Source organism: Aquila chrysaetos, chromosome 10 (genome assembly GCF_900496995.4).
Source record: "Aquila chrysaetos chrysaetos chromosome 10, bAquChr1.4, whole genome shotgun sequence".
In the NCBI taxonomy this organism is placed as follows: Eukaryota; Metazoa; Chordata; class Aves; order Accipitriformes; family Accipitridae; genus Aquila; species Aquila chrysaetos.
Window position 1 is genome coordinate 7180612 of NC_044013.1, and position 24914 is coordinate 7205525.

Sequence of the window (24914 nt, forward strand, 5' to 3'; positions counted from 1 at the left end):
ATATCTTACAGACATGTCTCTCACATTTGCAGTCATAAGACAGGTGAGCTTGCGAGCCTTTCTTGCAGTCTCTGAATTGCGTGTGTGCAACACAAGCTCTGCATTGCTATAAACACTGAGAACAGTTGTGAACAAAGAAAACGAGAAGCTGAGAAAAACAGATGCCGTGCAATTTGTACCTATTATTTAGTATCGAACTGCACCCATAATGTAACATTAGATGCCTTACTATGTTTGTCCACCTCTAGAAAGAAGCTGAAGCAGCAGCGGTGGCCAGCTCAGGCGTGTGGGAAATGCAGCCACACTGCCTGCACCCTCTACTGGCTCATGTACAGACCACAGATGGGTTTGACTGATATTTTTTTCTCAGCTATAGGAATAATTTTCTCAGCCTGGATTAATAGTGTTTGCCAGCAAAAAAATTTTATAGCATCATTATTAAAAGTAATAGGAAATTTGGGTGTCCTGTTTGTCTGGAATAGGAAAGAAAGTGAAAGGTCTGAGAAATAGAAAACTAATGAATTCTTTCATCTTGCTGGGGAAAATATTTGTTGAGAACCACTGTGCTCACTTTCTATGGCAAGGGAATGCCAAAGTTTGCCACACAGAAAGAGATTAAGCTGTATTGTGCTTATTCTGAATGCTAGAGATGTTGTTCATTAAGTTCTGCAAATGCCAGATGTGGGAAAAAAAAAAGTATTCCGCAACAAAGACCACCTAGAAATTTGAAAATTAAAATTCGAAGTCATGTCTTTCTGGGTGTGGGATTCAGTTTAGCCACAGATAGCTATTACAACGTATTTGTATAGATTTAACTTTCAGATGGTTCTAGCGGACCTTGTATAAAGAACAACTGAGACTTCAAAGTCCGTGTAGAGTGCATACTGTAACATGACCATAGGATATAGAGGATAATATGTTCTGGGTTATGACATCAATTAAATAATAGGCTTCTAGGATGCTGCAGTTTCTCTATTGCCATTTCCTTCTCTTTTCTTTTTTTTCCTTTTTCTCCCTTGTCTGCCTACAAGGATGCCAGCTAAGGCTTCCTGAGGTTGTATTTTTCCTGTCATAGCAGACGGAGGTTATCTGCAGATATTTTGCATAGAACAGAGGTGCTGTTTGTGTCTCTAGTTTTCCAGTGGGACTTGAAAGCCAGCTACTGTAGATGTGGTACTATCACGTGTCTGTGTGCAGCCAGAGACACAAAGGCACGTAATCTAACATGCACCCATTACACAGCTAGAATGAAAAAATTTGTTGCTGCTGTTAAATCACTAGAATAACCGCCTTTTACAGGAATAACATTAATGGGCTATAAATAATGGCTTGGTTATACTACAGTGAGATTTTCAGAAATCACAAGTGATTTGATCTGCCTTCAGTTTACTTCCTTAAAAGTAACTGTATTTTCAAAAGGATTAATGCCCCTCTGCCCCCCATTGCCTGTTAACGGTGACATTTCTTCAGGTCCCTCAGTTTAGGACCTCTTTAGGTGTCTCTGCTTTGGAAATTCTTGGCAATTTCTGTACGCTCTGCTTTGCCTGTATGTTCTTGCCTGCACAAGTCAGTTTTGTGTCATTTGTCATTGTGCAGTGAATCAGATTTCCAGAATCACAAGCTTTAAAACTTACTAAGATAAGCAGGTGAATGTATTACTGCTTGTACAATGGTATTTTTATATTGATACTAACTATCTCCTGGATTTCCCATCACTATGGAGGCTGATTCATGCCTGCAGAATACAGGAACATTTCTTTTATAAAGTACTTTTCTGTTGGTTCGTTATTTTCTAATGCTTATTATAGCAGAATTTCATAAACACGTTATATCGACTCCTCCACGAGAACAGTTTGTCCCACACAACTCTCTCTGGTGCCTGGCCTCTTTCAGAGGTCTATCAATGCCCCGTAACAACACGGAGCCGCCGCTGCACCTGCAAACGACTGCGCCGGTCGGTGCCAAACAGCTGGGGCTGGCAGAGGCGGCAGCGCCCGGGCAGTGCCAGCACCGGGCTGCTCCGTACAGCCCTGCTCCGTACAGCCCTGCTCCGCGCATCCCTGCTCCGCCGGCTGCTCCAGCACTGCCTCTTGACCTCCCTCTCCGCCCCGGCTCGGGAGTCTCTAGCCTCCTTTCCTCCTCTTTCTCCTTGGTATGGGAAGGTCTTCTCTGCCCCTGGTGAGAGAAAATCAAAATGGATTAGATAGAGTTAAAAATAGGAAAGATAAAATAGTTTGCTCAAGGTCTCCGCCCGGTCACTGGCAAAGCCAGAACAGGGTCAGGTCTGTCCCTGACTCCCAGCCCGGTACCCAACCCCGAGGCTGCTTCAGCCTCTTTCAAATGCAGCTCACATAAACCAGGTTGGAAGTGGTTTACTGCTTTTTAAGAGTGTTTTCAAACTGACTCTTTTTCAGTTGTCAGGAATTAACTGGGACTGCATGAGTTTTAATTAATGGATCATGTTATTTGGTGCGTCTGAAAAGAAATTTTAAGAAATATCTTTGCAGTGTTTGGCTCTCTTGGCCAGTAGCCATAATGACAGCCAGGCTAATTATATCGGTCAACAAGTTATCAGTGCAATCGTAACTGGAGGCAAACAGACGCCAAGAGAAGCTGGTAGTAAAATCATGATGTATTTCACAATCATCTTATTACTGGCTGATTTAAATAAGGACCTAAAATGCCTTATCAGTACTGAGAGAACGTCAAGGTTTCAGCAAGTCTTAATTCGCAGAAGTTGAAGCTTTCCTTGCTTATGGAAACTGGCTGGTGAAAAAGCAAAAGGTACGCCTCGGTCAATGCACGAGGAAAACAGTACTATTTCTACTTGCAAATGCTAATAACCCAGCCTATGTGTTCATTTTTTTTCTGCTGCGGTGAGGTATTAGGAAACAATCAAAATTCTCTGATGAGGTTCCTCTAACTTCCATTTCATTACATCAGAGGTGAAGTTGGTTCACAGTTCTCTGTCATTTGCTTACTGGGTCTAAAAGAACATAAACTGCATGTAATACTGACAGCGTACCAGCTGCCACTGGGAATGTCCCTGTATGCTTTAAAACTCACTACATCAGAAGTACTATACAGTATGTACCCCTTTCGATTATAGTTTTAAACTAATTTAATTAAAACACTAGAAGTAGGTTGGCTTTCACATAGTGTAAATGGAAAACTCTTTGTATAAATGCTTTTCGTAATTTAAAAAAGAAAAGTCTAGCCCCATACTTTCCTGTGTTTGGTCACTGCAAACCAAGGTAGATCCTGATTTCAAAGACTAACTGAAATTTTGGGAAGGAACAAAGTCATAAAACTCTTCTGGACTAAAAGTATTCACAGCCACATAAACAAGGAAATGGATTTTATAATTAATTCAGACTTCCCTGGCAAGCACAGTGTTGTAATGTGTTGTAATCTACTGATTAAGTTCCAGTAAGAACACTGGCAATGGCTTGCTTTATCAATATCTGTCCTTTAACAGCACCCAAAAGAACCTGAAATTCTGAATCTCGGAATAACCACGGGCAGACTGTGCTCATCTGAGCATCTAGTCAACACGGGGCAACATTTAGAGAGGGGTGAGTCCGTAGGAACAGGTTTTGTGTCATTGGGTCCTGTTTGCTTCCTCTTTCTGTGTCCTCGAGCGTTGTGTTTTGGAAACACGGTACTTTAAAGAAAATCACCGTTGAGAAGTTCAGGCTCAATGGGCGTTTGAAACCTTCCAGCAAAGCTTTTAATCCAGTAGGATTCTACTTCACAGAATGCTTTGCCATCTATCAGACCATTGGTCATGGCTGTTAATTAAATGAAAATGCAAAATAAATCTACGGTGCAGAGATACAACATAGCCAATTAAATATTCCAGTACAAGGTGCAAATGATAAAAAGCAAATGTCACCAAGGACAACCTGTATGATGTTAGAATACAAATCCTACCAGATGAGAAAATGTATGATTCCCATCACGGGCCAGGAGGAACAAAACCACTGACCCTGACCACTCAAGTCAGGTGTTGCAGAGGAGGCGATGGTAAGGACATACGGGATGCGAGTACAGGCTTGGGGACTTTTGTGGATGTGGTTCAAGTTAAAACTCTTAGACTACGCGCATCTTATTTTCTTGACTCTCGATATGTGAAAATCTGACTGCTGCCGAGTGAGTTCTTTGCCGTACAAGCAAAGCATCATCCTTTTTTAAATATGGTTGTTTTAGTACAACAGAACAATCTTAAAGAAAGCAAATGATAAGCAAGTAATGATGAGTGTTTGAAGTGACTGAGGGGCTGTCAGTCCGCTGTATCTTTGTGAAGAGCTTTAACGGCTACACTGTGAAGAGGGACGGCCTCTTTAAGTGGCTCTCTTCTTGGCAAGGTTAAACCAAATGAATGGCAATAGCTTAGCAGTTACAGCTAACTAAAGCAGCTTATAGACAGGCATTATAATTTCATTAAAGATTTGGCAATCGGGGGCAATCTAAAGAATATAAATGGACAGAGGTGAGTAATCTTAAATAAGTTTCATGAAATCAAAGAAAATATTTAATGAAGTTACTTGCAAGAAACAATTTAATGAGCTATCTTGAGACAAGCAAATTAATGAATATTTAGAATCTTATATATGTAAACAATTCCACCTTTTCTACCTATTAGAAAGGTTAATCTTTTTTCTTGAGAAATACAGTCTGATAAAATCTATACTTGAAAGAAAAACATATTACTATCTTAAGTTATATCTTTCAATAGCTCATGAAACTCGTGTCACATAAAAAAAACTTTCTTACCATTAATGCTTCAGGTACACAGTTTATATACCTCAGACATGTATTTTAGCTTGGATTGCTAGTTGGTAGCTTCTTTCTTCTTTTTAGCCTTTGATTGTATGTTTTGCTCTTTTTAGAAGTTAGGAGCTTAGGTGAGAGTTGTACAAAGGGCTTCGTGCTCTTAAAACGGAGAAAATGGAGCAGAGTTAAATTTTAGAATATAGCAGGATGCTGGACTTGGAAATTTGCAGGGGTTATCTCTCCGTGGAAATTTATCTCTCTTTCTTTCCATTATTTTGATAAATGCAGATAACATCCCTTTCAAGACTCAGCCGAACTAAATATTAACTAATGCCATCCTTTAAACCAGTTTTGCATTCCTTAGATTTTTAATAAAAGTGTAATTTCTTGACACACAGCATATTAAAACATATTTAGCAAAGTTCTAATCGACTGCAAGCTCTTCTCTTCCTTCTTTCGAATGAGTCCAAACACTCTTTATACATATGTGTGTGAACGCATGTATAAATAAATGCATGTATAGGACGCTTGGGTTTTTAAAGCACGGACATGCTGGATGTAGACTGAATCAGCGTCAGAAACTATACTAGTAGTACAGTAGTATCAGGCCTTAGGCAGTGTTATTGCCACATTTATGTTCAGGCACAGCTAGTACTATCACATCTCAGTACAGAGAGATTAGTCTTGGTATCTTCGTTCTCCCAACCCTATATCCCTTTCTAGCCCTGCACAACCCTTTCTGGAGCTGAAGACAAATCTTTTTGCCCGCCACAAGCCAGTACTTCTCTTTCCCCAGCGATATTTTGGGTGAGAGGAGAGCTGTTGTGCTACTGAGGTCTCTGGTGAGAAGAAGTAAGCAGAAGTGTTTAAGCACAGAGATGGGGAGTAGAGTGAAAGACAGTAGGAAAGTTCAGGAAAGGGACCCCAACCTTGGGGAGAGGCCAGAGCGAAAGTGATGAACTGTTATCACATCTTACTGCTGTCAGAGCGAGTTAAAGAGAAACTTAATGTGCTCAAACAACAACTTTGTGCCATTTCTGCACGAGTGAAGATGGGTTAGGATCAGGTGGAGGCTTGATGGCCAAAGGTGGGATTGTGGCAAACTGGATGGAAATTATCAGCTCCCGCCCCAAAACCCCCTATGGTAGAGGGATAAATGGGTGGATTTCTTCATGTAGTAGGGGACTACATGCTTAAGTGATACTTGGAGCGCTCCAATGAGGTGTTCACACGATGGCTTGGGCAACCTGGGGAAGATACATATAATCTCCTTGAAGGAGTGAGAAGAAAACTTTACACACTTGGATTCCAATGGCTCATCAAGTGACAATAAGGGCGCAGTTATTTTATGTCACCATTATTTCTTACTTTTCAGTGCAAAAACCAACCCAAAGATAAAACTACTCCAGGGTTTTATGCAGATGAAGAATGGCAGAATAGCTCACCCGGTATTGCCCTCTTTGCGATAGTTTTTAGGCTGTTGGTTGATCTGTGGCTGGTGGCAAGTGATTGATATTCATATGCACATTTTCTTTCTAGTTTTGAAACCTTTTTTTCTCCCCACAGTGTTCCCTTGAGAGTAACATAACATGCATAGGATTGCTCTGTCAGCAAAAAGTATGTTCTGCCTTTTCCTCCCATATCCGAGAGCCACGTGCTTTCAGTGGCAGCGAAAGAGTTAAATTTCAGAGTACTGAAGGTGGCTGGACTCTGAAAATTCATCATGGACTGTAATAATTATTGATACTTAGCAGGTGGAAAATGTGCCCAGGACACAATTATTCCAGTACCCGGGAATGTCACAGGATAAACTGCTGCTGTGTCCCGTCATTCCTGCCATGGACATTTAGTGGGACTGAGAGAGGTAAATAGCCCAGCGTGGCTGGGACTGGCCTTCGCTCCTCTGGGATGTGCTCTCAGGTGAGGGGTGTAAAAGCTTATCAAATTATCGGGCACCTTCAGACCTCGCCTGGGGCTACATGCTTGGACACATGAGTGGGTGTGCTGTGCTTGATTAGCGTCAATATTTTAAAGCGAGGTGGATGTTGACGCAACAAAATACAGATTTTTTAAGACAATTTGAAGGGAATTCTCTCCTAAAATAACAGGACATGTTAATGAGCTCGCCACAAGAGGCTTAACCCAGGATGCTTATAGTCTTTTAGTGTGTGATTGTGGCTGTTTTTAAAAAAATTAATAGACCTTTCAGAATTCAAGGGACTATTTTCCTTCCCCTTCTGATCTGGCCTTCCTTGTTCCCCACATACCCCGAGTTGTCAACTTTCATTCTCTACCGTGATCCCAGAAAGCATGAAGGCCGGGATCGGCGAATACTTTTTTCTCAAGTAAAAATAGAAAGTAGGTAATGAAAAATAATTAAAAGATTTCAGGAAACAGCAGGGAGAAAAAAAAAAAAAAAAAGAAGAGCCACATCTATCTTGCGTGCAGACAGTGACAGTCTAAGTACATAAGATCATGGTTTCTTGCTAAATTATACCCGTGTGAACTATTGGAGCGTTGCACACAGGTACGGTTTAGGAAGAGGCAGCAGCCCTCCCTCCCGCAGGTGCATCCAGCCTTTTTATCCCCTATAGGCACCACTTTAATCCCCCCCCTTCCTACACCAGGGTGCATGTGCTTCATGCGGCTGCCTGTAGCCGGCAGAGGGGCTCCCCCCAGACTTGTTTTTTTCCCCCCCGGAGGTAGGTTGTTCTGGCCGGGGAGCGGGGCCGGGGCGGTGCGGGGAGCGGGAGCGGGGCCGGGCCGGGGCGGTGCGGAGCGGGGCCGGGGCGGTGCGGAACGGGGCCGGGGGCTGCCCGCGTTATTCTCCGCGCCGCCGCTGGGGGTATCTTTGTACCATTTTTCATCCAGCAGCAATTTGGAGTGGAAACGTGTAATAGGGGGGGAGAAAAAAAAAAAAAAAAAAAAAAAAAAAAAAGCAGGGTTCTCGGCGGTTTTAGCGAGCCGTGCATCCAGGAGCCAAAAAAGATTAACACCCCCCTCTACCACCACCCCCACCCCCCCGTACCCCCCCGCACACTCACACACACACACACACGCACCCCTCGGGGCACCGTCGCGGCTCCGAGATCACCCGCCGGACATCAAGCGAAGGGGATTCGTCTGGAGGGCAATTTCGGATCGGGGGTGTGTGTGTGTGGGGTGGGGGAGATCTATTGGATTAGGAGGATTATCTGCTTGCAGACGGAGAGAAGTAGCGTTTGATCATTTCTATTGCTTGCCTGATGGTCGGATTTAAATGGAGGTGGCTCGGCACGGATGAGGCTGAATTCCGGATGGGGATTTCCAGCCCCCCCCCTCCCCTCGCCCCGATCCGAGGAAAGGGGAGAAAAATATATAAAAATCGATATAATTCGGAAGTGTCCGGGGCGCGATTGAGAAACCTCCAGCTCGCAGCGACCGGGAGAGAGCCGGAGGAGGCGAATCCAGTGAATTACAGTTTCAGCTACGATTGCAGAAAAGCGGCCGTGAACTGGTAAATACTTTGATGCTCTCGGCGTGCGGGGCGAGCCCGAGCCGGGATGGAGGGGTGACCGGGCCGGGCTCAGCACGTCCCCCGGCCCCCGGGCAGGGCAGGGCGGCTGCGGGGCCGGGGCCGGGGCGAGGGGCTAAGCCCGGGGCCGCTTCGCAGTGCCGGTTTACGAGCCCTCTCTCTGTGTGTGTGTGTGTGTGCGTGGGTGTCCACGGGCAGGGAGATGGCATTTAAGCTGCTTGCAACCGGCCCGGCGAGCGGAGCGGAGCGGGGCTGGGGTGCGGAGGATGCGCGGCTGCGGCGGGCGAGCCCGCCCGAGCGGTGCTTCGGGGGGGGGGGGGGAAAAGCAGCGCGGAGGCAGGAACCGCGGTGTGTTGCGGGGGGGGAATAGGGTGTTCGCAGGGAGATTTCCACCTGCCCCAAGCACGGTCCGCCCGCCGGCTCCTGCCCCCGCCGCCGCCCCCCCCCCCAGCCAACTTTTCCTCCGCCGCTCCCCCCCCCGGGAAGGCCGGGGCCGCAGCTCGCCTTTGGCCCGGGCACGGAGCTGCTGGGAGCTCCCCGCTGCCTCCGTACGGTGCCGCGTCTCTTCCTAGGCTGCCATGCCTGATGGAGGGATTGGATTTGGGATTTTTTTTTTTTTTTTTTTTTTCCCTTTCCTTCAGACATCTTCTCGCTTGGGTGTTAAGTACTGGTTTTTGTCTCCCCCCCCCCCCCCCCCCCCCCCGCCTGCTCCCCCCCCCCCAATCTTTTTCCTGACGGATCCGCCTCATCTTCACTTGCTGAAGGAAAATCAATTTTCAACAGGTTTAATTAAAATTAATCAGTCAAATTACTTAATATTAATTGACTTATAATTAAAGCCAGAAAGTTACCTTGGAATCAGGAGAAAGGATATTCTCTCGAATCGTTTTAAGGATGCATATGGTTTCAGAGCAATTACATTAAAATAATGGTTTAAATAAAACAAAACAGAGCTTGATTAAAGTGTTGCTTTCTTGCTGCTGCAGGTGACACAGTCTGGACAAGCTATTTTCTTCTGCAAATTTGCTGACCTTTTTAAGGAATATCATTTCAGTTTGACACTGCTTTTGCTTTCTGGAAGGCCAGTTTGCTTTAGTTCTAACAACTGTGGCATTAAAAATCCACTAGTATAAAATGGAAATATATCTTATAGAAGTTATAAATATCAAAGTGAATGTTTTTAGCACGTTTAGATGTTCTGTGAATTTGAAATGAAGCAGATTTTTTTTTTCCAGCAGAAGTGTAAGAAATTGTTTTAGGAAATATTTTTTCCAGTATTGCCATCTACTGTGGCAGTATTTGCATTTATCCAGAGCCTTAGTGGGACCAGCCTGTACTGGTAAATTCAGAGAGATAATTCATATCTGAAACCATGTATTTGTGACAATGCTTAAAACAACTTTTTCATGCTCCCTTAAGACCTAGGTTGTTTTTTCGGTTTGCTTGTTTTTTCCAGTAGTAGCATTTTTGATGCATCTAGACTATTGTTACTGGTGAAAGAGCAACACTGTGAGCTTTGGGACCTTTTCTCCTACTTTTTTTCTGGGCTGACTTAATTGAAGCAAAGAATACCTATGGAATTGCACATACTTTATTACAGGCACCTGACAAGTGAAAGACCCACGTATGATATAAATGAACATTTAAAAACAGAGCCTGGGCCCTGATTTTCAAAGATACTGATTCCCATTGACTGCACTGAGACTTGTGTGGGCTCAACAGCTGTAACACACAGCCCACTTTTGCATCTTTGAAATTAGATTTGCAGATTGGGAGCCAGAAGCTAAGTAGCCATGTTTGGAAATACCGGTTGGGTGGTTTTTTTTTTCTCATACCCCCCCCCCCCCCCCCATTTCTGGTGCACAATGCAGGGTTAAAGAAGACTACTTCTTAGTTACTTTTGATAAATGACACTGGTTTTCTTAGACTACAGCTACAGACTGCAGCAATGTTGCAAAAGCAGTTTTGCAGCGAATGATTAGGGCATCCTTAGATACATATGAAGAGATCCTGTTTATATTACATGTGAATCATATGCAGACTGTGGGAAGAAAAATGAGGCTGAGGGTAATCATACTAAGTGTGCTGGGAAGCAGGGTTTGGCTGAACACCTCTGTTTTGTGATTAACTGAAGTAGCAACGAAAGCCATCAGAGAGTGTTCAGGCTGTTTAAGGCTGTAAGTTGTGTAGAAGCAAGGAGGAGAGCTGTCGTCCTGATACTGCTTTGGTTATCCTACCCCTTTTTCTACGGTGGGGTAAGAAGATAATATCCTAGCTGTTGATACTTAAACATCCTTAACAAAGTGGGTTTGCTCTGGATTATTTGGCTGGAGGTGGAGCAGTCTGCTGAGGAGGGTTATTTAAAGACTGGGACAGAGCTGTAGGCAGATAAATTGATTTGCAAGTGAATGGAGGATTTGAACATGGTAATGGTGGTAGTTTTATTTTTTATCAGTTTGCATATTTAATATCCACTGGCATACACACAAGCATAAACCACTCTAATTGTTCAAATGGAGTCTGGGGAAAAGAGAAGAAAGCAGAGGCTTAGATATGGTCTCAGTTCGTAATGGATTGGCTTGCCTTTCTTTATTAAAAGCAAATATACATTCCTTTCTAATAGAGACGTGGAGCTGTATTACAGATCCTTGGCTAGCTTTGAATTATTTGTTTGATGTCATATTTATTATGTTTTTTTAATCACATGAAAAAGAAACTATTTAAAAATTAAATAGTGAAAAAGAAGGGCAAAAAGAGACAGACATTCTTTGAAAGCAAATAATGAAAAGACAACATTTTGCCAGAGATTCAATAGAAACCTTTGTGGATTTCCTTTAATAAAGGATAGGGAGTAATCAATCTGATCCAGTAAACAATATAATTTCCGATTAGTCCCAGATATCCATCTGTGGTAAGGATAACAGGTAATGATAAAAAATAGATCCTGGCTGATGAATAAAGGCTGAATAAAAGCATATTTCCATTACTGTAGCCCTGTTTCTGAGCTCTCCATTATGAAGGAATGTATGCATTCAGAGGGGGATGCCTGCCCTGCTACCCGGTCATTGCAGAAGAGTTTGTATGGGAGGCAGGGAGTTCGGGGATGCAAAAAAACCCCAAGCTGATGGGGAAACTTCATCATGTATTGCATATTGAAAGCACATCCTGTAGTTTTAATGACAAATGATGACATTACATTCCCCAGAATGACTATTGAATTATCACAGTTACAAGGGGAAATTGTGTTGACTTCTTGGTGACTCAGCTCCACGTTTCTACCTGCCTCTGAAGACCCCACATGTGTTCCAACAGACTTAGTTTTCATAATTATTAATTGCTAGTTAATGATGTGCTGTGTATTATCCAGGCGTAAAAAGTGACTAGTTGGCTACTTAGTACCATGGTCAAGTTTTTCTGCGCACCCAGTCTACCGTGCCACTTTTCACTAAAAACTGGAAGGTGACGTAAAGGGACGCCATCTGTGTGAAACCACGGGGCACCGTGTCTACTGTAAATATCCTTATGGTAATCAAGCCATGTAAAGGTCTGGGCTGCATACATCAGTGTAAAATGTTTTTTCCACTGCTGTGGGCAAACAAAAGATAAGGCCATTAAAAGAAAAGCAATTGGAGTTCCCCTTCCCCCATTTGTTGAATTCTTCTGTTTTGTCCTTATAAAATTTTCTGGATAATCAGTTTTAGCGCTGCCTTTGGGTAGTCTGTTACTTTCCATTGATGCTTGGTTAGGTCTTCTCCACCATATTAAGACAGAATGTAATGCTTGGAAATTAGCAACATGTGACTGTAAAATCATAAAAGTGATCAAGGACACTTCACAAATATTATATTTCAAGTGACTCATACTCCTTTAACCAAGCAGAGAACTTAAGTGGCAATTTAAAAATATGTTTTCTAAATTTCCTCAATCACATCCTGCCTAGAGATGCCGTTAGCCCACTTGTTGAACTGGTTCTGGGAATTTAATGAGGGGAAAACGTTTCTGTTGTATTTTATACTTTTCTTTAATTCCATCTTGTCTGAAGCTTTTAAGTTCAATACCCAAACTTAAAATCATTCTTCAACTTCTGCTTTCCCAACCCTGTTTCCAAAAAAGTACTTGAAAGCAGTAAAGTGTGATGTAGGCACATAGCGTTAGAAATATTCATGAGGGGAAAAGGGCAACTTATTTAGAAGAAACCTTACTACATAGGTATACTGAATATTTTGACATCCTCAAACCTGTGTAAAACAGGCATTGTGGGATGGAGCTTTTGCTTCTTCAGCTGGTTTCTCAAAGATGGGTTGTTTCTGTGGAGACTTGGGCCCTGAAATAGTTGCCACGAGACCCCACTGCTGGCTTAGGAAACACTTCTGTCGCTGGAGTCGTGGTCAGCATGACCGGGACATGACCACAGGGAGACCCGAGACTAGTTGCTGTAACTTAAATAAGTATCTTTCTCACAGATAGTGGTAGAAAATGAAAACAGGACAAGGAGCTGAATAATAGGAGCTGCACATGAAGTCAGATGGAAAGAGTAAATCTTTGTAGACATTTAATGGCGTTATATTCTAAGCTTTTGGGAAATTTTATTTGAAATTTTTTTACAACAGTAAATATAGTCTGTGCTATATCCTATTTCTATTTCATGTGAGAGAAAAATTCCCCGTCTATGGCACAACACTTTACTGCTACCATTACTGCAGACTTTATAGATCAGAGATGTGTCAGCATGTTAGCTTTAGCTGTGATGCTTTTTTTGTGTGAAACCTTATGGGCCTTGCAGCCACTTTCTCATACTGACACTCATAAAACGTTCAAGTTCTCATATTTATTATTTAATTTGCTTCCTATATAAAGCAACAGAGCTCCTCGATACATGAATGTGAAGCCAAAAATGACAGGCAGGCATGAATGGGACTAATGAGTTTTAATAATGCACACATTAGAAACTGCTAAAGGAAGTTTAATTAAGAAAAACAAGTTAAGCATGAAATTCATTTTGGAACAAATACAAGTAAAGTCACAGATGTACAGAATGCTGCATCACAGGAAATGGACTCTCAAGTTGATAGATCCCTATAATGCCAATATTGCACTCGAAATGTAGTGTGCACTCTACAGTTCTGGAAAGCATGGTAACACCATTCAAGAGCACTTTCGAAGTTGAGTTAGAGATGTCGGGTTTGTGATTAACGAATTATATTTATGCCTCTGTGGATTTTATGATGAGCTGGAATTTGATCCCAATTACCCTGATGGAATTGAGACCAGAATCTGATCAAGTAAGAAAAGCATTTGCTCTTTTTTTGTGCCACAAGGAAGTTTGTGTTTTGTTTTGTGTTTTTTTTAAAAAAAATTCATCTTACTGAAGAGCTAGTTATTGATCTAACTCTACAACAGGGGTTTTGTATGCTTTGGAACCGTTGTTGTACGGTATCCAGGTGGAAAAGCAATTCATAGACAAATCTGAGTTCATGCAAGCATCTTTGTTTTCAGAGCTCTCTCTCAAGAAATAGTAATAACTGTATTTTAGCTTTTTTTTAATCTTGAATTCATAATGTCCCCCAAAATAGGAAAATAAAAAAGTGGTATCTTTCTTATGAATCTGATATGAAAGCTTGCCTTAGGTGATGAACTACTAGCATTAAAGATAGAATTATTGTTGATATTATAATTGTATTAAAGGTAGCAAAGAAAATCCAATTTACTTTTCTCATATGATTAATCCCAGTGAACCAAGGGTTAGCCACAAATATATATCGGGTAATGAACTTTGTTACTAATTCTATAGCTTAATTTTTCACCTGCAAGAGACAATAAAAGAACGCTTAGTTTCAGGGGCATCTGGGTGGTTTCTGGTATACTCTGTTAGAGTGATCAGATGGGAAGCATGTGAATGTTTTATAAAGCGTTAATCAAAGCAAGTTTAATCCACTTGACATTATGATACACAATATGCAGATTTCAATACTGAAGATCTTAAATGAGAAACATCTGGGATATTTTATTCTCCACTATGACCTCTGATTAACATGAGTTCAGCTGAATTTCTACAGTAGGTCAAAAAATCTTCATGTCCTGAAGCACACTACTGCCATCAACAGAATAGCCATTTGTTCATTTAGCTGAATAGTTACAGTACTCAAAAGTGAGTATAATGTGTGGTCCATTTAAGAGTTAACCGTAAGCTGCTAAAAGGAATAAAGGTTCACTTCAGTGCCCATTATATTCCAAGCCAGTGCATCTGCCATTTTTAATTTAAATCTGTATTACTTAGCTGTCTAAAACTTTACACATAAGTGACAGAGTTACCCATTCTTTCTGTTATGGGTAAAATCACCATTTTGTTACCTACTTACTGTGCAAAATGTCAGACAGCTATAGTCCACATTAAAAAATTGTAGCCAACTTCTGGTAATATAAACAATTACTTCAGCTAAGAAGTAGAACTATTTTAAGAAAATGATTTATTGATACAAGTAAATGGAAGATAATAAGACTTAAGTGACCCTCTTCTTCTTATAGGTTTAATTTGTCTAATTCAAAAACAGCTTAACAGAAAATTATGATCAGAAGTCTTCCTATTTTGGCAAACTAAGTTGCAGAAATTATTTAAAGGGATCTTTTGATCATGAAAATACTAATTAATAATGAGTTACTATTAGTGAATATTCCCACTAATGGGGAAGAACAAAAATATATCGAAGCTGAAAAATGCATGACAATTTAAATGAGTCTGATAACATCTACTCGGTTCAATTCAACTTTTCGCTAATTCGTGGTGCACTGCGTGAATACTCTTTTTAAATATTGTATTTTTTCTAATTTGGTTGTAAGGTTTTGTGTACAAAACATAACGTTAAATCATAGAATCCTAGAATGGTTTGGGTTGGAAGGGATCTTAAAGCTCGTCTAGTTCCAACTCCCCAGCCACGGGCAGGGACACCTTTCACTAGACCAGGTAATAATAGAGGTAAATGTGAGAATGGCACTGAGGAATCAGTCTCTCTGATCTGGGAGTGATTATTTACACAGCTTGTAGCATCTGGAAGTCCTTACCACTGAGTTGTTTGCGGACACGTGTAGCATAACACTTGTAATCTCATACTAATGTGGGGTGGGACTGTGACCCCATCAGAATAATGTCTTATTCGTACCTGTGTTGGCGATCTCGGCAAGGTGGTGCATCTCAATAGGGCTGGATTTGTAGCTGCTTTCTGGAGCTTCCAGACCTGTAGCTGCTCTCAGGTGGAAGGGGTGCTGGCACGTGGGAGCTGACCAAACCCAACCAGAGCTGTACCCTTCTTAGGTGTATGTATTCAGGGTTGCGGTTTCCTCCATTATCACTTCATACACCTGTTTTTCTAAAATGCACGTAGTTAATTTCTTGAACTAAATACATGTAAATCCCTTCACCAAGTATTTATGGAAATACCCAAGAGCAGGGTCTGTTTCAAAATCTTTACTACTCTATATAGAGAAAATATGCCGTATTTGACACAACGCTTCCCTTTGCTAACTTGAAACGTGAAAGAGGAGATGGGAAATTCTGTGATGTGTCTCTTGAGGATTTGTCTGATCATGTTTACAATTGGTGTGTCACACCGACCCAGCGTTCACCCTGGGTCAGAGTCTTTCCTTTAATGGCTTCTGTTCCACTGGCCACGTTCCTGTTTGGCATCGTAGCGTATTTTAGAACACAGATTTTTTTTTTTAGAGACGTGAAACATCTTTGGGCTCTTAGTTCTAAGTAGAGACTGTTGTAAGTAAAAATGGATGCAAATGTAGTTGGTTCTGCAAAATAGCATTTGTGTTTTGAAATGAACTGGCATTGTGTGGTGTTCAAAACTCTTACAATCGCTTTCTATGAGTATTTGTGCAATTGGGATTTACTCGCAAAATTGAGGTGGAAGGGAATTTTTAAGCATGAATATCAAATCACAGAGTACATCTTCAGCTAAAAAGAAAACAGCTGGTGGTGTAAAGATACCATAACAATGCCTTTACATGTGCTGAAGCTGGCATATGGCCGGAAGCCTTGGGTGCCACCAAAGGTTTTATTAATCCATTGGAGCTATTGACAGGTGGTGCAGTTCAAGACATCCCTTAAGATTTGAAGCTCTGTGCACGAGCAACAAAGAGGAGTTTAGCTGCTGCAGTTTGCAGCAGATGTGACCTGTTGTGGGATGCCCTATGTCATTGGAAATGCAAAGATGCACTGAAGTTATCTTGGGTTGTTCGCTCCTTGGCATACTAAATGCCTCTCTAAAGTATTTCAGAATCTGAGCTATAAAGTAATTTAAATTCAGAAAGGAAGATAATAAAATAATAGATGATAGAAAAAATCTCTACATAGTATAGACTGTTCCAAAGACCATGAAAGACTTTATCAAATACCTTTTACAGGAGAATTCATTTGTGTTACCATAGGGAACAACTGTGATCCTCACATCTAGACAGTAATAAAATCTGAAAATGTTTCTCCTCCTCCTCAGATCCACAATATTTTGATGCTGAAGCTTGCCCCAAATTGATCATTATTACTCTTTAGTTTATTCTCCTGCCCATCTCCCTGATCATTCCTGCTCCTGTTTATTGCTTCTCTTTGTTTCCACTGATTCCTGCTTAGTCAAGTCCAGATACCAAGGGAAGGTCCTATGTAGATCACCTGCTGGAGGACTAAGGAAAATTTGGTCCAACATTGACTCTCAACAAGTAAAAAATATGCTCCAGGCCGGCTTCCCTGCTTGCCTTTCCACCTAGTGCTGGAAATAAAATTTTGGCATAAGAGTCTCAAAGGATTTGAGTAATCTCTTTATTTGCATGAGTTTGTGTTTTTAATGTTACAGCTTCAGGGCAGCCAATGACAGGCTTGAATGTTTGACCTCTCAGTCTCAAAAGTAAACTGTTAGCCATTTAAAAAGAAAGGCTTGTGGTGGAAAAAAAAGCAAATCCAAAATTCAAGTTAGAAACACAATGAAAATCTGTTGGTTCCGATTTGGCAAGTGCTTTACAGTTTACTGCCCTGTATAGCCCGTAAATCTATTCACTGAAGATAGCTCCTACCCAACAGTTAACTTATTAAGTATAGCCAAACACAGCACTGAGTTCTATTCTTACCTTTTTAGCCTCCTGTCTCTGTCTTAGAGTAAAACCTTGTCCATGGGAGGCAAACCAGAACTTTAGATCACAGCAGTGGCAAAACAGCTGATGGACAAGTGTAAAACTATAGCCCAGCTCTCGGATTTGCTTTGAATTTACATTTACATTGAATTTACCATTTTAGGTATCAAAAGTGTCTTAAAAAGTTGTCTTAGATCTGAAAACAGGTCTAAGACTTTTAAAGTGGAAGTGCTAAATGAATTATCAGTAGCGTCTGGGTAGTTTTCCACATTGAACCAACTTAGCAGCTTGAAAAGAAGGAGGATGCTATGGTTTGGCGCAGCTACGTTGAATTTGGTTTGCCCTTAGAACTTCCCCAGACCATGTAAATTAGCAGGAGGGCTACCGAGATTAAGTTCCTGCTATTTACAAGTTTGAGTTTGAGAAAGAAATGAGAGTGCATTTTTCCACTCCTGACAGGAAAAAAAACCACAACAGACCGGAAACCAAACGTGGATTTTAAGACCTAGTGGAAAAGGTTTAAATTTGTGGCGGTTTTTGAATACCACTAAGGAATAAGCTTCCATCTTTCCGTGACCTACTGTACATCACCTCAGGAGAGCAAAGTTGTACTAGGTGCCTTCTGCTCTGGCACCTGTCTACGTACTCTGTCTTTACTATTTATCCAGTAATATCCTACGGCCTTCAAAATTTGAAATGCAACAAAGCAACAGTCTTCCAAGAGGCAATTGTCTGCATGCCATTTTGTGTAAGTTTATTAAACTAAATGCAAACACGTACGTCAAGTTTGGGGAATTATTTTCTGCAGCTAAATTGGTGCGTTTCCAGCAAATGCTGAGAATTTGAGGCTGGAGAATGAAGGATATAAGCCTGTTTGTTAATGCAGTTTCACAGTGAAGGTGTTAGAATTAGCAGAGAAAGAAAGGGAGAGAGAAAATTGCGGAAAAGCTTCATCTATCTCCTTATTGCCTCCTGAGATAGATTGTTCAGAGCTAAAGGAACACTAGACATGAACCAAATCTCCTGCTGTCCTATATAGCTTTTACAATCTCCTTTTTAATAACCCAAACTGCAGGGTAGTCTGACTATTAGACAAGCCGTTCTTTTGAATTCTCTCTACAATGTGTATAGGCATGATAAAAAAACAATTCTCATTAAAGCTGCCAATGCTGTTTCAAAAGCAGGTGGTTTAAAATGTTTCCTATACAAAGCAAAACACATTTCTTGTGCATTACACACTGCTTAATAGGGAGTGTAAGATTACGCCGCTATGTTGTGTATAACACTGCATCTTAATAGGATATTGTAAGTTGTGTTGGAAATATGTTTAACATGAATATGGAAGATATGATGATACGCACTGAGCTATTTTCTGAAGTGCTGGAACATAGCCTTGTGTGACAACCTCTGAGCTGAAGTAGTTGAAAATAGGATCTGGAATTTGCGATTATACAGTCTCTGATCCTAACTGATTATTTTTCTAGGATATTGTTCAGTCAGCATTCTACTGTCAGATTTCTACTGTCCTATGGGAACATTTATTGTTTATGTTATGAATTAAGGATGGTAGGGTTTGAGTGCATTCATCATGCATTTCAGTTTTCACTAAAGCCAGTAGTTTAGAAGGAATGCAGGATTGGCCTGAAGTAAAAATCGTGATATACAGCTCCATCCCTAAACTGTCTGTTCATATCCTTTTCCAAATCAGTTTTGAAAAAAACCACTGAGGTCCAGTTATACTTCTGTGCAAATTCAGAGTTTGCCATTCACTTCAGTGAGAGCGGATTTCGGTCCTTCGTCGATGTGAACTTTTCACTCTGTAGGTGTTTTTCATTAGCAGTCAGAAACTTGTGGAGTAAGAAAACCATATAAAGCATGGTAATTCAGGTTATTGTGAATAAGCACAGTCATTCATGTTACCCTTACAAATATATTCCAGTTGCCTCAATGTTTTAATCAGAAGCTGTACTTTAAAATGAGCAAAAAAAGTTTGTATGTAATATAATCTGCTTTTAATGAAATAAAATGCATTTGAGTCTTCAGTATGCCTGCCTATCTTAATTTCACTATCTTCTGCTTTACGAAATAATTACTTTTGTTTTGATAAATCAACTTGTGCAAACAAGGTGAAAATTGATTATGAGCTGATTAAGTTAAATAAAATATCAACATAAACACTTACGTAATGTAGCCTGGCAGCAAATTGCTTATTCTTAAAAAGGTGAATTTTAAAGATGTATTTTCTGAGAGTCCTGTTTCTTCTGAAAAACCTCTATAAATTCGATAGGTGACATTATAGATAATCCAGTAATCAGTGTTTCACCCGCCATTTCATGGACCCATAAACTACTGCAGTTTTACTTACATGACTCTAGCAACTATTAATGTATGTAAATAACTTGTGAAACATCTAGTTATCACTCTGCTCATATTAGCTCTTTCATACTAATGATTTATTTTCATTTTCTCCAGGATATAGACCTGCGGCTAACTGGATTTGATTTATAAGAGGGGATTCTGCAGTAAATGGCTGCTCTCTTCATATTGCTGCTATGGAAAACAGAATTGTCAATAGGATATAGTCTGATAAATAGTGCTGAGTGAAGATGCAGCTTCAATAAGTGTGAAATCAATGGAAGATACTTACCGCATGAAAAGCCTTTTGAGATTTTTCTGACAGGCACGTATTTAGGAAACTTGATCTGTTTCCTTCGGCTGCCCTGTTTTTACACCAGTGGATACAAATCAGATTGCTTCACTGTAGTTACACAACTAATGTGGGACCATGGCCTTTCCAAGATCCATGTGGCTGAACTGTGTATGGAGAGCGATGGTAGTCCGCCTGTTACACATGGGATTGAATGCCACTTTTGCTTTTTGTATACTTGGATTTTTGCTTCACGCTGCAGCTGTGTCCTCCCAAAAATTGGATGATACCAACCCAGTGGTGACCACCAACTTTGGCAAGATAAGAGGGATTAAGAAGGAACTTAATAATGAAATTTTGGGGCCCGTTATTCAGTTTCTTGGGGTTCCGTATGCTGCCCCTCCAACAGGGGAGCGCCGCTTTCAACCTCCTGAGCCTCCGTCTCCCTGGGCAGATATCAAAAATACCACTCAGTTTGCTCCAGTGTGCCCCCAGAACATTATAGAAGGCAGGTTGCCTGAAGTCATGCTTCCCGTGTGGTTTACTAATAACTTGGATGTAGTTTCCACCTATGTACAAGATCAGAATGAAGACTGCCTCTATTTAAATATCTATGTCCCAACCGAGGATGGTGAGTTAATAGCAGGCGAAACAGGGAGATCTTTTTATTTTCCTGTTCTACGTTCTAACAATATTAATTCACGTGTACTGGTAGCACGCATGGCTTTCTTTGTTTGCATGCCAGCATATTACATGTATGCATGCTGCTTTTCTGTGTATGCATCTGTCCTTGTTCTTTGGTTTTGGTTTTGGTTTTCTTTCTGTCTACGCTCATTTTTTTTCTTCCACAGCACGTGTATTTTTAGGTCAAAGTTGGTACCTAATTCTCATTGCCACCCACTGACTTCTGGGAAGATGCATCAACATCTTATCCATTGCATGTGCAGGCACAACAAGTTGAGAATCTTCCGCACCTAATAAAGCAGGTCATATTTAAGTTAGATAGTGGTGTTGCATGCTCCTACTGTCTGTGATGGAGCTCCATGTTATTTTCTAGTCTTCTATTCATTTTTCAGTCAAAAGAATATCCAAGGAATGTGCCAGAAAACCCAGCAAGAAAATTTGTAGAAAAGGAGGTATGTATAAAGTGGACAAAAAAAAAAATACGGGGGAAAGATCGAAACCTTGCAAAGGAAGAATGGCTAATACAGCTGAAAGAGGTTGATTTGATGATGCTCTGAAGTGAACCGTTAGGGACTGTCTTGTCCTAACGAAGCCAGAAAGGTATTTAAAGAGAGGACCATGTAAAGCAGATGAGAAGATAACATTTGTAAAGCTTGAACTCAGTTGCACGTGATCATCTCTCTTGCACTAGCTCACGCTGACCTTATTGGCAGCTTCTCTGTCTTGGCCTCGTGGTGTAGAGGAGTGTCTGTCACTCGTACGTAGATACAGTATGTTGTATATGCATGCACAGGAGGTAGCTCATATGCCTGGGGCCTGGTACTATTGCCGTTGAAGTCGCTGGTACGGCTCCACAGCTCTGTGTTCAGTCGTATAGCATAATGACTACGAAGTGTTGTAGCAAAGCAGAGCTGAAAATCTGCATTGTCTTTCTATGTGATACACCCTATTTTCTTGGAACGGTGTTAACTTTCCTGAAACGTAGATGTGAAACACTTTTTTTTCCGTTTACACGCTTCTAAAAGTGAGCGGTGATTTCCTTTATTATGTGATTACAGCTCTCTCTGTAAAGCCGAAGATCTCTTAATAGGGGTGTAGGGAAATGTTAAAATATTGTGACATGGCACTTTGGAAACTAGGCTGCTTTTGGAAGCTTTGGAAACTTGGCTTCTACCCTTCTCGTGTTAGATAGTACGGGAGAATTTGCAGATTTCTTTGTGAACATTTGCAAGTTCCCAATGCAATTGATATGCGATAGAGAAGGTATATTTTGGTACTGATTTAAAGCAGGTATTTGGTACTAGTTTAAAGTACTAATTTTGTACTACTTTACACATTTTTTTTACGTCAAATTATTTTTCTTTACTGTTTTCTTTAAAATGAAGTGTTATTTAATAGCTGGACCACATTTGAATCTAGAATACTTTTTAGGGTAAACAAAGAGTAGTGTGGACATACACAGTTGCCTGTTAGCTGTAATCCATACTTTTTATATCAGTTGCTATGGGTCCCTGTTATTCCAGAACAACTACATTTTAGGAAAGTGTCACGGCAGGACATTGTTTAGAGTTGGGCAAAGTTCAACTCTGTAAACTCTGTATTAGGTTTTTAAGGCAATGACTAGGCATCTAAATGAAGGTGGCCTTATTTTCCAAGGTTTTTGCTCTTACAGCTCGTACTGACTGTTAGGTGTAGCTAGTTGTTAATTATTAATTGTTAATTGTAGTTGCTCAACGTATGCTTTTTTAGATGTCTAAATCCACTTTCAGGGACTTAAGGCTGAAAACTTGTTTTTAAAGTGTTGGGCTTTGAGGCAACTTTTGAGGTAATATTTTCTCTATTGGGGAATTTTTGCTCAGTGCTGTAAAAAGTACAGTTGTTTAAGCTGGATTCCCAAAGTTGGAAGCAAAGATAAGCAGGGTACTGTGAGCAACGTCACTTCTTCACACATCATTCAAGTTAGAATAACTGCTGTCATTTATATGCATTCAATTAATGTGCAGTGCTGCAGCAGTTATTACGCAGTTCATCAAGCGTGTGTAATTAGCTGAGCAACTTTCACTTCCTATCACCCAGACACTGATTCACAAAGTCATGAAGATGCAGATCTCCATCATTGTTCTCAGAAAGCATCTTTTCCTATGAGAGAATATTAAAAAAAAAAAAATTCAGAAAAATAGCAAAAATAAAGGGAGGGAAAGCCCAGTAGATGAGAAAGTCATGTTTATTGTCCTGTGAGCCTGGAGGAGAATAAAGAGAGAGTTACTTAAAATTCAGCACGTACCTTTCTAGTTAAATTAGTTGCACACACAGCACAATCAAAAGCAGCAGAAGCTTACCTTTTCCTGTTGACAAATGCAGAGAGCTCCTGAATACCTTCAGCCTAGACAGTTAGCATAGCTGTAGTAATCTCTGTTCTCCGAGTAACTCATGCTCTACTCAGCTGTATATGACCGAAGATTGTCCTTGGCTTGGGTTGCCCCCCAGTACCTAGTAGTAAAAGGAATCATGTTGTAGAACAAAGTTGCAATAGAATCACAGCAGCTTGGAAATAGCATTGGTTTTGTATGAGAAAGAACAAAGGCCCAATATTCTCTCTTTTGCTGGATTTTTAGGTTGCAGTCATTTCATTACATTTAGTGATGAAAATTACTGGAAAGAGAAAATATGAAAATAAGAGGCAGGCTTTTACACTATCTTTTTAATTAATAAAGGATATCTAAATTCGAAGTGACTGAGCCAACAACCGTATGCTATCGTATATATTGTTTGATTCTTTCTTATTACATGAATTAGATTGAATTAGGTAATTAAATTAGTATTTATACTTAATTGTCAGCTGAGGGACATGAGAAGATTCAAGAATTTGAAGAACAGGGAGTAATCTGATGAGAAATGAAAGAAATTCTATCCATGAGTCATGCTAGAGATCGTAACGAGTATTATAACCATTACCACCTGTTGGTGGGATTTGGATATGCACACTGCAGACAGTACAACATGGGAGGCTGGAGTTGGGTGAAAAGGAATGAGACAATATAGCATGCTTTTTGCTCAGTATAGATGCCTGTATTTCAGTATACTTCATCTTCAATTTGCTGATTCACTAGATAAAGAAACATCATCTGTTTTCGTGCCTTTTGCTTCAGGTACGTGAAGGTCAGAGGTTACTAATGCTGTGATGGGCATGCATACAAGCAGAAACCTCTCTGTTTGCTAGCGCTGGTTTTAGGAAATCTGTGCAAAGGCATCTAATTAATTTTGTGGGGTTTTTTAGAGGCTAGACTCTGTAATTCTAAATTTTAATAGAACCTAGGTTATATTGTAGGTAACACCATTTTACTGACTGATATTAATTATATTGTTGATTGCAGGGTATTTCCTGAATTTCCTGAGAAACTTTTGCATCATTTCTAGGGAATACCTGAGTGGTTTTGCACTCTGTTTGGTATTTCAGATGTCTATTTTACTTTATAGTCAAAGCACAAATATTTTACTTGTGATCCAGAACAGCAGGGTGACTTATCATCTCTTAGGAGGACTGTACGTCCTGCTTTAGCTGCATGCCTCTGTTTTTTTAATACTCTATATTAATTTCTTTGCATTGCAACAGTTAGCACAATGAATTTCCTACTTTAATGACAACTACGTAAAGAAAATTTTAACGTGATCACTAATACGACCACTAAAATACGACCAGGTATTGTGTGTTCTGCACTTGGGATGGTAGTATGCTCTTTCTTATGAACCTGTACTAAAGCCTTCATATTGTCTGAAGACAGCTGGATGTGGAAATGTGAAGGTGTAGTTTTTGTAGAGAATACGACGTATGCTCAATGTCATGGAACTAGGCAAGTGCAGTTTTGGATACATTAGTATTTGTAGGAGAATTGGGAATAGAATAAGGAAAGAAATCACTTGATCTTTACTTTAACGTTTAGGAATTATCAGTGGCTAAGACACCGCCCAGTATCAGTGACTTCTTCACACGTGGATTCTGTTTCTTATTCTAGTCGGTGCAGTGAATAAATTTTAAATGCAAAGAATCATGATCTGAACTACCTGATTTGATAGTGTAGGATTAGACAGCTCTATTAATATTTATGCCTCCTAATGGGCTACTTGATTTTCAGAGCAAGGCTCCCAACACCATACTTTCTGGGTTATGGC

General features: G+C 40.5%; 1 protein-coding gene across 7 annotated transcripts in view; it reads left to right on the forward strand.

Moving 5' to 3' along the window:
* Positions 1–24914, forward strand: part of NLGN1 (neuroligin 1) — a 406306-nt gene that overhangs the window by 68078 nt on the left and 313314 nt on the right. For 4 of the 7 annotated variants that reach the window (XM_030028720.1, XM_030028721.1, XM_030028722.1 and 1 more), the window contains exons 1-2: positions 7732–8272; positions 19886–20691. In XM_030028720.1, the coding sequence (XP_029884580.1) occupies positions 20199–20691 (493 nt within the window). In that variant the 5' untranslated portion in view covers positions 7732–8272; positions 19886–20198. Of the gene's footprint in view, positions 1–7731; positions 8273–19885; positions 20692–21136; positions 21197–24914 lie in introns of those variants that run through there. The other 3 variants (XM_030028717.1, XM_030028719.1, XM_030028718.1) reach the window with 2 other exon arrangements.